The 17,644-nt window shown below is 37.3% G+C and overlaps 1 protein-coding gene across 1 annotated transcript in view; it reads right to left on the bottom strand.

Moving 5' to 3' along the window:
* The window catches only part of EVC2 (EvC ciliary complex subunit 2), a 60,441-nt gene that overhangs the window by 20,925 nt on the left and 21,872 nt on the right, over positions 1-17,644 (bottom strand). Inside the window, exons 9-13 of the mRNA XM_057373480.1 lie at positions 17,402-17,553; positions 7,968-8,292; positions 5,494-5,733; positions 4,372-4,547; positions 1,212-1,371 (exon numbers count right to left, since the gene is read on the bottom strand). Of these exons, the coding sequence (XP_057229463.1) occupies positions 1,212-1,371; positions 4,372-4,547; positions 5,494-5,733; positions 7,968-8,292; positions 17,402-17,553 (1,053 nt within the window). The remainder of the gene's footprint in view (positions 1-1,211; positions 1,372-4,371; positions 4,548-5,493; positions 5,734-7,967; positions 8,293-17,401; positions 17,554-17,644) is intronic.

Below are 17,644 nucleotides of genomic sequence, written 5' to 3'. Positions count from 1 at the left end.
AAAGGAACATCTCAAATTCTAGCTCCTTAAGTATGAATTTCATAGCAAACAAAATGAATGACATTTGCTCTTCTGTGTTCTTGAAACTGCTTTTCAATGTCCAGAGGCTTACCTAGCCCTCAACAGGCTGGCATTATAAGCACTAGCAGGTCTGCAATAACTCAGACTATTGTTAGATAAAAAGGCTGTGATAATGTGGACTGTTGCTAGATAGAAGGGCTAATACTTAAACAAATGCATGATCATGTGGTTTGACATAATCTCAACTAGCAGATCGTAAGTGGCCTGGCAGCATTCCAGAAGTGAATCTGGATCAAACAGCAAAGAACAAAGAAGGAAAATAATTTTAAAAAATGGGGGGGGGGGGGAAGGGTTCCCCCCCCATCTTGTAATTTCATTAGAAAGCTAAACCAAAGCTACCTACACTGAGAATAAATACAGCAAATGACATTGCCATCATCATGCCTGCTGTCTATGCTCACAGTGGTATCCGTTAAAGCACTGAAACACATCCTACAAAAAGTAAAATCAATCTCATCTCATTGGGTCATATAAAAGAAATGCCACTTAACCCAAGATAGTCTTTTCCACATCTTCTAGGCAGAGAAAGATAACTTTGAWGTATACCTTTGGACAACAACTCCCTTTCAGATCACCTGCATCTTACCTTATGAGATGACTTGTATGTTTGGAGTTACCTTTGATTTTTAGATGGCTGAGATGAGACATGACAAGAGTTCTACCACAAGCAACCGTAGGTAGAGCATCTTTTAAAGTTTTGGTTAGTAGCTGAATTTTAACTGTACTCTCGAAGTAACTCATGTCACACACAGCCAAGAAATCCACAAAAAATGGTGACTGTCACCTGAGCCATCTCCCTCATCAGCTCCTGAACTTGATCTGGGTTTTGCCTGTCTGCATGTTACGGAAGCTTGTCATGACCCCACTSAACGTAAGCAGAAGGGCTTCAGAAGTTTCCCCAGCTAAGCTAAAGTTAAGTTAATTTCTTGCAGGTTTTTCTAAAAGAACAGCTATGAATTACTGCATGTCTAACACAGAATACGGTAGTGCACACCTGAAAACAACTGACACTTACTGTCAACCATGMTCCTGACAGTGCTGACCCCTGTTGTAAGAACTACATTTTATTTTTCAACTAATTTCCAATTCATGATAAGCCCTATGAAAATAAATATGCTGAAATTAATTACCTTTTGCAGCATTTCCTGCCTTTGCTTGGTAATGAGTTTCTGGCAAAGCTTCTGCTTTTCTTGTTTTAAATCATGTTCAAATTTCTGTTTAACAAAATTAATTTCAGTCTCAGCTCGGTCCAGCAGCATTCCCAAATGACTTTCAGGTAGATGACCTGCTCTGTAATAACAGTGTTTGAAGCCTGTTATCCCAAATWCTTAGGAGCAAAAGGATATCTGAGACAGTTAGTACCATAAAAAGGCTCAGCAAAATAGACACACAGAATGATCATTGTTTCTTTGACACCTGGGAGAATCAAATAAGGAAGGGAATAACAGAAGGACAATTTTAGAGACGAGAACAGAATTGAGGCAGTTTGTGAAGGCATATAAGAAGAAACAGGAAGAAACAAGGAAGGAAGGAAGGAAGGAAGGAAGGAAGGGAAGGGCAAAACCAATTCCTTTTGAGTTTGTAATGTAAATGATATTCAAATGAGACATTTTAAACCTTATCTATTATTCATATTTAATTTTTTCATTTAATGCCCCTGGAATGCAATTTTGTACGTCCTTTACAATTCCTTCTCCTCATTAAAAACAACTTTCTCTTTTGTAATCAAGTAAAAAGAACAAAAAATTATTTTTCATATACAAAACAATCATATCCAAAAAATAKTTATGTTCAGACTTCCTATTAAATTAACATCAGAAGAATTATAAAAATTGCAAAATAATAGCAAAATAAAATTATATGAAACTGAAAATTGTCAGTCTAAGCCCACTCCTTTCAAATAGAGTTCAAGACTGTGGTCTACCTCCAGTTGCTACAGTATTTAATATCAAAGAGAAAATCAGATTTCAACAGTGTCTTCAACAGTTAAAAAAAATCTCCCTCTCCATAAACTCAAATTGAATTCCAGAATTTACCTGCTATTACATTTACACTACAAGTTCCCCAAAGCTTTCTTATTCAACCAAAAAATAAAAGAATAACTTAATTCAGACCAGGCTGTTGGATATTCATGAGTTTTAATTTCTGTTAAGCACAGCGGACTTACAAAATGTGGTGTTGAAAAGGTSAACATCGAACTTTGAATTGAAAGCACCAATTCCTGACCTGAACCTGGATATTATCCAGATACCTTCTAGTTTACTTATTCAGTCCCCATTTTTTTTTGAAGGCATGAACATTACACACAGAGCCAGGACTCAGATAAAACCAGGGTTTTCAAGGTTCCATTCCAGTGTGACATCTCGCCCAATTCCTAAATTAAAGTAGCAGCTAAATGTGRTAAGCAAGCCCTTCTCCAGAAAGGAGAGTCTCATTTTGGATTATCAGGATTTATTGATATTGTGACAACTTAATTCCAAAATCCTCAAAATAAGAGCTAAAATAAAGCAGATTACCATATTAGCTTGTTTGCAGCCACTGTTACCATGATGGCCAGATCTCATAATTCACACCTCTCCATCTTCTGCTCAAACATCCTCAACTATCTAAGCAACATCATCCCCTATATAATGTATGTGCTGGATAGAAACTCAGATGTGCTTTATCACACTTATGTCAATCAAAGAGAACCTCCTTTTTCAGAGCTTTTCCAAAGTTTATCTATTGCATTTATTTAATCTGCAAAGAGGATTAAAATACCTCTCAGTATTTGGAGAGGAATCCACCAAGTATCATTCCTGGCCAAGCAATTTCTGCCTTGAAATGAATCCATGTTGAAATTCAGTATTATGTCAAAAAATGCCCTCAAYAGCACCAAGTTTTTAGCCTGTATTCGGTAACTCTGTGTCTTGACCCTCCTTTTTGACTGAACCCAAGGCAAAAGATATGTGAATAAAAGGTAATTAATTATGCTGAGGAAGTGAGGAGAGATAATAACCAAGATATTATTTTTAACACCTTCATTCTTTCTTGTACTGAGGAAATAAACCCAGGCTTGCTGCATCCAATTAAAATCCCTGTCCAGAGCAGTGAAAAGAGTCTGCAATAGAAAGAGATAGATGTGCTGGAATCATGCAGCAAAYGAAAGTTTCACCAAAGTCATGCAACATAGAATGACAGGAAGATGATATACAGTTATTTATTTTTAGGATAAAAAGAAAAAGGGCCCACATTAATTCAGTTGATTTAATTAGGGTTCCAGTACGTCCACGGCTAAAACTGCAGGTGATGCAGTATCCCATCACAGAAGCCTATGTTAGTTTATGTGCCAATTTATATTAATTGGTGTTATGGTAATTTTTAAAAGGCTCAATCCTGGCAAGACACATTCATTTCTGGTTTCATATAAATACAATATAAGAACAATTACACTATTAGGAATGAAAGATGTCCTGGTCTCAAAGGACTCCAAACAGAAATGCAAAACAAAAGGAGAGGAGAAAGATAATGAGCCAGTATAGACTGTATGATAAACTGCCTGGTCRCAGCATACCAGGTATTTAATCACTGATGAAATGTGCACACACGTATCTTTGAACAAAGAGAGTTCTAATGAAGGAGAATACTGTGGTAATGACAAGGATGTTTAAAGGGAGATCCTCCCAAAGGCACTGAGCACCAAGGAAGGTACAGAGGTGAAGTGTGTAGCCAACAGCAGCAGTATCACAGGTCAGTCAGATGACTTCTCTCTGTATTGAACAAAAGCCAACAAATTCTGGAGCAAACATAGAGTGRGTGCCCTAAGGTAAAAGGTAGGACTTTGATGTTACAGAGAACCAACTAAGGAATGCTTGACCCAAGCAAAGGAGATTTGTTTCATAAAAGCTAGACAAGGCACAGGAGCATCACTAAAGCAAAAGGGAGACAGATATGAAGCAGAAGTTGTACAGAGTGGAATGTATATCTAGGCTGAATCTCATCACTGTACAGAYACTACACAGAGAGAACTTGCATGATTCTGCCCATGCTACTCCAGCTACGCCAGTTTAAAAACATCAAGAACCCTGCACCTCTGTTGATGGCAAGAACAACCCAAGATAAACACTGCCTCAAGTATTGTCCCTTTGCCCATTATTCTTTAAGAAAAAATGTAAAGAGCCTATGGAAACATCCCACATATCCATGATTACAGATTGTATTTTAAAACCTTCTTTCCTGCCTTTTGGCACTGGCATCCAAAGTCCATTGACACAGTCAAATGGTTGACAAGGAAACAATTCAGATATTTACCTTTCCATCTTATTAATGAGACTTGATATCTGGGCTGCTGCAGCATTTATAAGAGCAGAGACATGAGAATCCCTTGACTGTATCTTACTTATAAGATACTCTCTGTAAGAAAATCTTCTATTCAGATGATATTTCTTGCTAGCTTGCAAAAAATCCATTAGCTCTTCAATGTCACCCTACAGGAAAGAATGTGAACAAACACACTTAATTAGGTGTAATGCTAATTTCACTTAASACCTGTGAGTATCAGACCAGATTTGTTCATTAACAGGGCAAAGTTAAAAACTTCTTACAAGTGTAAAGCAATAAGCTCGTATCAACTTAACTCCAATGATCATGTCAAATGATATGGTTATTTTAACAAAACAAAATAAATAATGTGTCAAGCTTTTGGCCTGATTATCTCAATACTGTGTACCTCAATACTTTCCTGAGTGCACATCTTGAGTGCCCTGAGTAAACAGGTCATTTGATTAAGCATTCACAATTAAACAGATACAAAACCCTACCACTGTTAGAAGAACTGTTCTTCATGATGTGCTGCATGATTGCATGAGCAAAGAGTAATATGTTCAAAGGTGTCTAAATCGACTTCAAAGCCAACTTCAAAGCCAACTCTTCCACTGTGTTTAGTAGAGCACAGGGAAAGCCAAGCCCACTGCACACAGGCTGGCTTAGAAATTCATCCTTCCAACAATGGGGAACAGGAAGGGTTTAGGCAACTACAGATGGGTCTGGCAGAGAACAGAGTGCTTTATAGCAGACATTCTGCTACATAAAGAGCCAAGAAAAGGTCTGATAGTTCCATGATCCGTGTCTGAGCAGTCAAAACATAATCAAAAGTTTTTTCACTTACTCTACCTCTTTTACCTGGTTCTTTGACCACATCTTCTGAAGTATATAAGAGCACCTGATGCCTAGGGGACTTTGAACATGTGCATATACCCAAATATACAGTCATGCAGATGTCTAGATGTGCATAATAAAGGCATTATAATTTTTAAATACTTTCTAAGAAAGTTAGTTATGGAAGTGATRACAATTATCCTGAAACATCTCTCAAAAGTTACTGCAAGTTTGTATTCTGTCTTTAGGTTAGGAATGGAGATATCATCCTATTACCTGTATTTTAGAGTAACCTTCCACCAGTGTTTTAGCTGCTTCCAACTTCAGYTCTCCCTTTAAAGTGGCATTTGTTATCTGTGTGAAAAAGATCGTGTGGAGCTCCTTTCTTTGGGTAACTGCCAGCTCTCTATAAGCCTTTGCAAAATATTCCTCCTGCTTTACAAAAAGGAACCTCTTTAGGCAGTCCTGCTCCAGTCTGTGAAGTTTATCCAGAAAACTTCTGTATTCTACTGCAGGCTGCAGAGAAGAAAGAAATAAACATATCAAAAGTGATTTTCAACATATTTTAAAGTATCAGTGCTACTATCTCATATGAAGACTAATATTGAATAAGTGCACACACTCCATAGTTTTCAGCTGTTTCGATGGAAGGGTGTACAGATGCCAGTCTCTAATCCAGATACCATTTCCAAAGCAAAATGAAGTCCTTTTAGAATTCACAAGCCTTATGTGAGATATGTAAGATATATAAGATAAACTATATAAAATGAAATTAAACACAAAGACTATATATGAAATTATTTTTTTAGGTTTCATCAATCCTGAAATCCTATTAAAATWAAACAAACTCATATAAGGCATACCAATGAAATAATGATCAACATATTTTTTAAAACAATATAAATTAGAAAAAAAACCCAATTTTACAAAAAATGTCTAAAAGTTTTTATTACAGGTGACCTACTTTAACTATCAGTTTCTACAAATTAATCCAAGAGCATCATTTTAAATTTACATTTACAACCATGGAGTAGCATTAAATGGCAATTACTTTAAAAACATTTTTGCCAGAAATACTTTCTCTTAGTTCTCTAGTAAGACTTACATATTCATAGTTTTAATCTCAGATGGCATAAAGTCATTATAGAATCAAAACATACATGTCCCACAGAGCAAAGAATGCTTCTTATCCTAGCAGAGTTACCTAACAGTCACTATGTTAGTCTTGTTCTGAATTCCATACCAATTATCTTGAGGAGAACTGCCCTCTGCACTTTTCATTCTCAAGAGACACACTGCAGGCAGCAAATTAATCCAAAAGGCAGGGAATMTAAATTGTGTGTTTTGTCTGAGAAAGTGAGGAGGTTACTGCTCCAGCTGTTTTCCACTGCCAYCTCTTGGATGGCAGCACAGCTGCTGCCCAGGGGCACAGGCATGAGCCAACCCTCACACTCCGGAATGTCCTGGACCACAAGCCATGGGCAAGTACAAAGCCATGCCATACAAAGCCATGCCCTTCTACAGACAGAAAAGGGAACAGCAAGATGACAATATATGATAATGGATCAGAACTGGATTGGCCTTGTTTGCTTGACTCCTACCACCCAGGATTTTCAGCAGAACTGAAACCAGACTGAACCAGTAGCAGTACATTTCTTACAAAGCAAAGCCACTTTACTGAGCATATATTTAGTGTGAGTTCACACACTGAGTTTCAGTCAGGTCCCTCTCTCTGCAAAGGCATGACCTATTTCAGTGAGGTATAGGCTTCTTCTATAACCAACAGAAAGAAAATATCTTCTGCAGAATACAGCTCACCTCATCCTTAAGAAGGTGTCCACAAGTACCTCTTCCTTCCCATCTTTTGCATTTCTAGCAGTTCTAGTTCAGGATATGMATATCCTACAGGCATGGAAAGCTACCTAGGGTCACAATTTAAGGCCACTAGCCTTGTGCCATTAATTTTCCCTAAGCAACAACCTGATAAAACAAAGTTCTTCCTGAGAGGCTCAACATACTGGAGTACTTCTGATGCGTCACACTCAGCAAAAAAAAAAAAAAAACTTCTGATGCGTCACACTCAGCAAAAAAAAAAACCCCAAACTTATGTCAAAACTGCAAACATAAATTGTCATAAAAGACCTTAACAATTATGGGTATGTGATATGCAAATACTACATGTAGTCCAGAAGCAAAGCCCCAGTTTTAAGTAACAAACTGCATTATTTGTTCCAACCAAGTCACCTTCTTAACAGACAAACATGAAACATCAAATTGGGCATTCTGGCAYGTTAAGCTTGGTTATGCTTATATTCTAATTTTCTTCAAAAACAGAACACAAATATTGGAAGTTTTTACCTAGACCGTAAGGTTTATGATGCAAGGAGTTTGTTCTGCTCTGAATGTGCAAAATACTTCACAGAGAGTCTGAAATCTCAGGAAGTGCTACAGCAAAATAAATAAAATACACCACTTTACAATAGTATAAGAAGTGATTATAAAAAACCAAACAGGGTAATGACAACCCTTTGTTTTCAAACAGATTCTCTTGAGAAAAATCCATTTTCTGGTGAAGTTAAACACCATTTCTTAGTAACAACCATCTTAATTGTGACTTCTGAATTTTTGAACATATTTAATTGTAGATCTTGGTCTTTTCTACGAGGATAACTAAGCTGTACTAGTCTAAAAGAGAAACCAGCTCTATAAAAATTATGATGCAAAATATCTTGATTTAAAACTAGATTTACCTTTTCATTAATTTTCTTCATTAATTCCTCAGCCTCTTCATTTGCAGTTCTTGCTTTCTGGCATTGAGCTTCCAATGTCTTCTTAGTTTCCAGACTACATTCAGCTGTTAAAGCCACCATCTTCCTCTCATACTCCTCTTGAATCTCTTTCTCCATGGCAAGAAACCGCTTTTTGAAAACCGAACTCATCTTCTTCTCCACATGAGGAAAGAGGCTRTGATTTAAGACCATGTTCTTTAACATCATAGCAATCACTTCTTTACAGATCTGTGTTCGACAGGCCTCCAAATCAGCATCTGCCCGTGTCAGGCTGGCAACCTCCAAGCTGAACAAAGGTAAACAGGATTATACTCAAAACAGTCCCTCGGATAAAAGCCAACAGAAATGCCTGACACCCTCCACCCCATCTCCATTGGGAAGCAGTTCAAACCAGAACCTGRACAGATTATAAATTTTATAAATTTCACTGACTTTGTAAAATAGTTCTAAACTCACTGACCCATCTAGACTGATGGATCACTGTTTCACATTCTTGGCTGGTGTACTCCCTTCTCTGCAGGGAAGAGGGGAAAGTTTCAATTAGGTGCTGATACAAATAAAATAGCTGGTATCTGTCTCTCATGAAAGTTAATAAGAGTTCTAGAAAAGAGATTCAAACCAGATGGAAATACAAGAGCTTTTACCAAATGCCAAATCTGTCATGGTGCATATAAATAAACTCTCATTTATCTTTATAGTTAATTAAATTGAAATTATAATTATTCTAATTTCATATACAATATAAGTAGTCTAAATTCTACACCTGTACTCAATCTAATATTGAAAAATTAGGTGTGTTTTGCTTCTGCATGTCAAATTACATGAACAGCATATTATATTCTTCAGCGTGTGGACTATGTATACATGAATTCCTTTGTGACCTACAAAATATACTTTTAGGAGCTTAAATCCATTATTTTTTTGCTTAGGCTAAATTATTGGTCTAATTTTTCCATAGAAAAATCTTAGAATAAATTTCAAATTCATAGCAAAGATCTTGGTAAGATTTGCAAGAGARTAGAATGATACTACATTCAGAATGGTATAAATGAAGGCATGCAAACCTAGAAACCCTTTTTTGGTCAAATTTGCCTTTCCTTATGTAAGCAAATAAAGTTTAACTAAAAGTAAACCRCTGTTATATCATCATTGTCTCTCTGATAACACAAGAGATGTGTTTTTGCCATCTAGAAATTGCTGGGATGAAATTGTTTTCTTATTACGACTCAAATACCTGAAGTATTTGGGAAACCAGCTTTAAAATGTAAGACTCCACCACAGACTGATTTTCTGTTGCCATCTCCTGAAACTACAGARACAYGCTGGTGATCACTGGCCATCCTTATCTTAGTGATCTGCTGCAGGGCTAGCCAGTTGGTTGCAGCTACAAAACTTCCTAGATTTTACTTGCTTTCCGTTATATACAGGAACAGGAATTCCTGCAATTGAAGTACCATGCACCTGAAACACTCCTCACAGTAATGTGAAGATCCTGTAAGAGCTAGTATTTGCAATAATGTCCCCAAGAGAACACAGGCATCCAGCTTCTCTGTCCATTCTACAGACACTGCAGCTGGAGGTACACAGCTTTCCTGGGTGACACCTACATTCACGGTAAAATGTCTCAGGGCACTGATCTGCTCTCTCTCTTTGGGAAGCACTTCTTGCTGTAGCACAGAGGGTAGGTGATGGCAGGATCAAGGTAACAGGATGCTGAAGCAACACAGCAATTACTTCAAATGGACAGGGCAGATGTGCGTTTTCTCTGAAGTCAGTGTGTTTATATTCCTAGGACTTTTGYTGACACAGCCAGCTCTTACCATGCTGTTTATGACAACTTGAAAAAAAAAAAAGTGTTTCAGAGCAGTGTAAATGCACTTCAACAAAAACAAGGATTCAGAAAATGRGAGCTTTATGCTCTAATATTTCCCTAATGACTGTCAGGCAGTGCTAGGAGGCTTCTCTTCATTGATTCACCAATTCATTATTAGCTTGCAAAATTCAAGCCACAAGATTTATTTTTCTGTTTTACTTCCTGCTTTAAGTTCAGCAGCTCTGATTTAATTGAAGCATATCTGTCTTCTGTGAGGAACATCCTGGTTTTTAAGCATCCCTTAACAGACAACTAAACATTTAAATCAATCATTACACTAGATAATTTCTCTAAAAAATGGTAACCTCATGCTCAGCTTGAATTTTATTAGTCACAACTTGCAACTCTTTTTGTTTGCTGGAACAACAAGTGCCTTAGTCATTATTTTTCTTTCTTCAAGCATGCAATGATAGATGATCACCCCAGCACCTACTAACCCTTTATTACTGAGATGTGAAAKACTGAATTCCTCATCTCTCTCCCTGGAAAGTAACACTTCACAGCTCTACCACGTTGATACACAGTTCATAACACATCACTTATTCCTTATCACAAATACTGTTTTTTTTAAAGCATGCTTCAAAAAAGATTAAGCTATGTCTCACCCATCTCCCTGTTACTTTTCCACTCTTTTTCAACAGTGATCCCAAGAATAAAAACCAAAATGAAATACCATCACAACAYTTCCTATTATCTTTCCCTCAGTCTTCCTACTGCACTTATTCCCATTTACTGCAAGCCACTATAGACACAACCTGATTCCATTTTAAGCAAAATTCCCATGATCTTTCTCACCCTCAAGGAGAACTACAGCACTCTGGTAACTCCACATGATGCGAAATGCAGGAGGAGCAATGATAATAATCACCTGATTCTGGTGTGTCAGCAAGTGTATAATGAGGCTCGTAAGATCTCAGGTGTATTTAACCCACAACTCATACTCTTCATATTCCTGACAGCACATCAGTGAAGAAAGCAATGAAAGAGAAGCTGATGAACTGTTCCACCAAACCAATGATAACAGCATAGAGGAAAGTAACCACAAGCCACAGCTCTCCCAGGTCACATCTTAGAAGATAGTAGCCACACCATCACCTTTTTTTCCAGTGGTAGTTGAAAAAAAGCTGTGTCTGTAAAATCTTGAAAGCTACCTTTCATGTGGTGGTATGCTGTACTTCTGGTCTGTGATCTTCACACAGCAGCCAGCAGAAGTGAGATAAGCACATCACACACATCAGAAACATTGCTTCAAGCTCTTTACTAAAAACAGAGGTTGAGGAAACCCCTAGGATGCTGCATCACACCAACAGTCAAACACAGGAATCCTGTACATATAATAAACCAAATGCTTTCATTTGGTCTCATTCAAGTCCATCAGAAGAACAATTTTTACAATCATCCAGATTAAATATACAGTGTCTCATGACACATAGGGAAAAAAATTTCTAGCCTGACACTCTGTGTCTCCTCAAGCCGAGGTACATTTAATAATTTTTTTTAATTGCTCTGCACTCTGTTACAKCAATTGATGTTTAAAAGGTCATTCCACACTTCCTGAACATATTCAGCATCATAGAAACATGAAAGCTAATGAAGTACAGGCAGCTGATGGCAACCWATTGATAAAAAAGATCAAAGTTTTTGTTGGACAAAGCATGCAGAGAAAGGATGAGGACAGTACAGAAGGCAGGTGGCAAAAAAGGGTGGGGGAAAGGTGAACAGACACATAGAAAAYGAAACTTCAAACAGCAAGTGTAAAGCTTTTTCACTCACTTGAAGAGAAAGAGGATTTAAAAATCTGTCAGAGAGATCTGGAAGGGGAAAATCCCAGACGCCAAACACAGAGAAGCAGAATGCCTGAACAAATGATGTCCTCCACAGACCTAATAAAAGAATACAGGAAAGCAGTTTGGGTCAGGAGGGCAACTACAGTTAATTTATAAAAAACAAATACACCACAAAAAAAAAAAAAAAAAAAAAAAAAAAAAAAAAAAAAAAAAAAAAAAAAAAAAAAAAAAAAAAAGAAGAAACCTCTCATTAACTGCCAAGTAATTGTGTCTTTAAGTTTTATTATTCAAATTACAGGCCCACAGAGGGAATTTTTGAACAGGAGAACTAATGACTGCTGAATTTAACAGTCCTAAAAATAAGCAATAGCTTTCAAACACATTTTAAAAACTAAAATTCAGAATTCTTAAAGATAGAGACTACTCTTGTCACAATTTCCTGGAGTCTAAAAGGGAGAGAAACATTARGCACATTCTCCCTTGGTGACATTTTCTCACCAAAACAGAAAAAGCTGTCGAAGGCTCATCTCTCATCTGCCARTGGAAGCCAATTAGCAGTACACATATTACAAAAGTATACAGAGGAGACTGGAGCTCYGTGATAGCTGTTTCTGTAAAAGTATTGCTTCAAATACACAACTCCTGAAAAGCATGTAATTAAGTAATTTAGAGCCATTTGTGGACACTTTGTCTCCACATTCCCAGTTCAGCAGTGACTTGGAGCCCCAGGGCACAGCAGCAGCACCAGCTCCTGATGGAGAGGGGAATGCAAACAGGGCAGGAGAGACAGACAAGCACCCCAGCCTGGTGGCATCCACTGTTACAGCAGCACATGTCCTGTACCCATGGGCACAGTGAGAATGGGACAACCACAGTGAGAATGAAAACGGCAGGGCAAAATCCAGGCATTATGGTCTGKGTTGCCTTGTCACATTCAGAGGAGTGAAGGGGGAAAAAGAATCAGACAAGAAGAATCACAAAGAAACCAGTTCCTGCAGTGTTGGCTTTAGTCACAGTAAGCAAAGAAAGCCAATCCAAGTATAATGGTCATTAGAAGCCTTTGAAATCTCATGATGGGATTTATTTCCCAAATCATGCATTCATTGAGGAGTCAGTAATACAGTATCAGTAAGTTGGACTGTGTAGTTTTTCTGGGTTTTTTTGTTTGTTTGGTTTGTTGCTGTATTTTGTTGGTATTTTATTGAAGTACCATGTCAATGTGGACCTTTTGCAGCCTCATAGGTTCCCCCCTTCAACATCTCCCTCCTTCTTTCCTTCCTCTGCTCTCCAYGCTCTCCTGCTGGGTTCAGTCACAACAGAGACTATAAACACAACAGGGCAGGGATTTACACAGCTCCAGCTCCACAAAGCACAAATCTTTGCAGGAGACCAAAACCATACTAAAGCAGAAACAGAGGCAATGGCATGAGGGCTGAACACCCACCAACAGCTACGGACTGCCCAAGCCCAAGTTCTTCAGCCCTCATGTGCCAGAGCAGGGTGTGTTGCCTTTCCCTCATCCCTGCCTGCTGCCAAGCTGTGTTAGCACAGCTCTGAAGGTGCTCCATGATACACCAGTAGCTGTAGTGGCCTGCAGCCAGCTCTGAATTGGGGGAGTTCATCCATCAGTCCTGTGACACACAGCCAAGCATAAACTCAGCACAGCTCACACAGGAGACGACAGAGAATTCATCACATCAGTAAATGAAATTGCTAAGAAAGGTACATGAGGATTAACTAAGGATGCTTTCACATGGATGAGTCACAGGTTGTTTAACTTTCCAGAAGTCAGAATGCTGACAAAACCAAAAATGGGAYTCCTGATTTACAGCCAAGAAATAATAAGTAAATAAAAAACTGCAAAAGATGATACATGGAGCTGAGAGACCAGAAGCTCTTCAGAAAACAAAGATTTATGAAACCTGCTAGAAAGTCTTAGCACTAGATTTGGTAGCAGTTTCACCTTCCAAATTCCTTTAACTCTCCTCAGCAATATAAAGAGAGTGAAGTTACTTCAATTCTTACACTAATCTGTTTAGAAAAACATTTTAAAAATCCAKCATTTGAGGTTGAGAACCTTTGCATTGCTTACAGAAAATAAAAAGCTGACAAATCAGTGATATTAAGAAAATAAATTAAAAAAATACATCTACCTACAATACTGCTGTTGCAACAGAGTTCAGAAAATGCTTATTTCACTATTTTGCTCTGAAAAGCAACTATGCAAAAAGAGTGTATGAAAGACTCCAATTCTGCTTCCAGTGAAGTCATCACACATTTTACCACCGATTTCAAAAGCACCAACTTCAGCCTGGATACTAACAAAATCATAAATAAGTATTATTGCTATATGCATTATGCATTAATGCCTGAGGAGCTTCCAACTTTGCTATGATCTGCTCAGATTCTTCTGATCTATCCAGGCAGGGTAYGTATTGAGATGACAGAAATGGTAGGAGATATCAATCTTCTTTCAAAATTATATGGAATAAAGCAGGAACAGCACAACTCTCAAAAGAAGACTCTTTTCTGGATGAGATAAATTGTTCCAGGTAGACAGCAGAAATGACCCCTATAATTCTGAACATTTCATATTTAGCCAACTTCAAAGAAAAGTGACATTTTTAAGAGGAAAAAAAAATGTGTTCATTAATTTCMAATTACTTGTTTTCTTCAGCTCCCCAGTTTTACAGGCTCCTATCATATATTAAGCATTTGAGCTCTGCTGAAAAATAATATAGTTTACACACTTTTCAAGTTTCTAGCAGCATTCATAACACAGAACTACAAAACACAGGGTATGGAGCTCRTACCATGAGCACACACTGCATTTCATTGTTATATCAATGTGATTATTATTTTTATTTATATTCCTGCATTGTACACATCTCACAAAATCAGAGTACTGAATAAGCTCTCCCTTCAAAAATTCCAAAATTTCAATTACACTCTTTCTAAGCTATGAAAAACAGAAATTTAGCTTCTCATATCCTTTTTTGCGCTAACAATGTAACTATTTCTCACACAATGTTTTCTATGRAGGAATCTTCAAGTCTAGGTGCCATAACAACACAATCATTTATACCCCACCCCTGACAGTGTTCAAAGCCAGGTYRGAAAAGGCCTTAAGCCACCTGTTCTAGTGGGAGATGTCCTTGCTTATGGCAGGGGAAGCTGGGACTAGAYGATTTCTAAGGTCCCTTCCAATCTTTAACATTTTATGATTCTTTGATTCTTACTTTCCATTTGAATTCAGGGTTTAAAGAAAAAGAACATTTGCTCCATAGCAAATCAAGCTGACAYGTACAGCAAGAAATTTACATTTAGAAAGAAAATGTGAACTTCTAAAATCTTAGTAARTTGCTTTTATTTTTCTGTCAAGGCYCTCTAGAGACAGTTTGATCCTGTTCTCTAGTACATTGGCCTCAGCGTCCTCAATCACAGGAAGAAAATCAGATGCAATGTACACATATTACTTACTCATTTACCTAAGTAATTGGTACTATGCATTGTGTATCAACAAGCAGGTTCAAGTTAAGCTTGACAAACGCAAGGAAGCATAGCTGTACAAAATGAAATTTAAAAGGAGAAGTGTATAGTGAAAAGTCATTTAAAGAAATTAAGTTCCCTTTAACATTTCTGTAYCTTTTGAGACTATGAGTATGGTCAAGCTCCATCACATCAGACACAAACCCAAATTGCTCAGTTCTCTTCWTATTCTCTTCTAGACATACAGAAAAAGAGATCCACAACATTTTGCAACATGATCTTCTGAGCGTGCACGTCAAATACTCAAATCAYATAGCCTCTCCTCATTAGTATTCATTGCCCAGAGGGCAATATTCAATAATATACACAGCAAGGAATCTGCTGAGAATAAAAGCTAAGCTATTTTGCTGCACAGTGTACATCAAGGATATGACTTATTAAGACAAAATTTACAAAATGGGTATCCAAGAAGGTTTCTTATGAAACATTAAAAGTATGTTTTGTTCTCTAGCCAATCCTCCTGACACTGCAAAGTGCCTACCCTCCAAAGCTGTCCCTGTCCATAAATATTGAACACATGCTCCTGATGAATCTCCTAAATGATTTGGCACTGTCACTTCTTAAAAGAGAACACGACTTTATGTTGCAACAAAGAGAAAAACATGAGGCTCTTACTTTTCTGAGTACTTTTCTTGCTTGTAAGTGAAACACCAGAATGATTTCAACGTGCAATGAAAGGGATGATATAAATTATGCTGGCAAGCTTGTGTGTGTGTCATGTAGACAAAAATGAAACATACCTGCATCAAAACATGCAGAAGGAATTACCAAGCTAGCAGCTAGCATACAAGCAAGATGATGTTGGTTGGCTGAAAATACCTATCACCCTTCCAGACATCTTTTCTAGCAGGAATCACTGTAACTCTGGATATCTTTGTGGTCTATCTACTATCRTCATCCTGGAGAAAGGAAAAGATAGCTTAGAAGGTGATACAGGTTAGTGAATGTTGATTAATGGRCATCTACTTTATTTACTGCRATGSTCTACCTCTTTAGAGGTAAAAAAAAGTAGAAAGTGAGGAAAGAAAAGGAAGCAAGAGACATATGCAGTAACTTCATAAAAATATTAAAAAACTTTAGGTCCTGGACACATGATCAAAYTTAGATACGAATCCTGTTTTATAAGTTTAGAAATAAACCTGTTACAAAAATAAAGGTTTCCAAAGGTTTGCAAGAATATTTACCTTTCTAATCCACAACATATCTGAAAGCAGTCCAGCAACATTTTTTTCAACCTAGCTAGACACTAACTATACCTGAAATAAATTAATACCAAAGTGAGTTTACAAAAATGATTGATCCTGTTCTTTTTAATATCCACATAAAGATTTTCAGAATAAGTCTTCTCAAAGCCTGAGTTGCTATGCAGTTATAAAAGCAAGGACCAATGTGCAATTTACAGAGATAAGCTCCCAATTATCAGAGAAAGGCAGAAAATAATAATGTTAGTTACCCTTTAAGAAAGAAAATTACATCCATGGTCCAGTAACTTTTCAGCTTCTACAGATTTTATAGTGGCATAATACTGCCTTTAACCTCACTTACCAGGAGGTAATGGTAAGACTGCATTAACAACATCCACTCATCTTCACATCAGACCTTTTTAKAAAATTCAGCTGAAGAACAGATGACCTTTAACAGTGGCATGTTTCTGTCAAAAAGCCTTTCAACAGTATCAAGAGRGTTTCTGTGCTTTAGCAAGTGGTCCCACCCATTGCAGATACATGGTCTCTTTCTGGCAGCACTACAGACWGTCACACCTTAGACTCATCCATGTTTTCAACACACACTGCTGAACAGCAATGCTGCCAYTCAGGGGTTCTCTTTTCTAGGACAAAAGCCACCCTTTTAAAAGCAGAATGTGTAAAGCATTGTGTTCCTATATTTTCCTGCATATCAAGAAGTGTCCCTTCACCTAGTAAACCAGATGAAGCAAGGTGGATTGGAAAACTTGCATGTCTAAGGCCTAGAWGGGGTTGTAGCACTTACAGGTGAATCAAAATGAAATTTGATGGCTTTCTGTTCCCCCAGACAATTGTTTAAARCAGTTCAAAAACCTAAGGTAGTGCAGTAATATGTCTAAACAGACACTATTAAARAACAATRAAGAAAAGATACTCAAAGCATATTSARAGTTTGGCTGATGATAAAATAAAAAATGTGATGTAACAGCAGTGMATWCTTACTCTTCTAAAGCCTGAAGCATGTTCCCAGGTACTTCAAAGGACAGAATATTGATGAATTGGTCATTCATAATTATWTCTTCACTAAAGAGATCACCTGAATTAAATTGAGAATGCTCCAGTTTGTGATTTTGGTTGACTTCAGGCTGCATTTCCTAAAAAAACAAACAAACAAAAAAAAAAAACAACAACAAAAAAAAAGAGAGAAAAAACCAGCAAACTTCAGATTATAAAAAAGAAAAGCAT

Source organism: Malurus melanocephalus, unplaced genomic scaffold (assembly GCF_030028575.1).
Source record: "Malurus melanocephalus ecotype Western Australia unplaced genomic scaffold, MMel_1.1 scaffold_199, whole genome shotgun sequence".
NCBI lineage: Eukaryota > Metazoa > Chordata > Aves > Passeriformes > Maluridae > Malurus > Malurus melanocephalus.
Note: the sequence above shows the minus strand (reverse complement) of the source record. Positions and strands in the feature narration are given on the sequence as shown.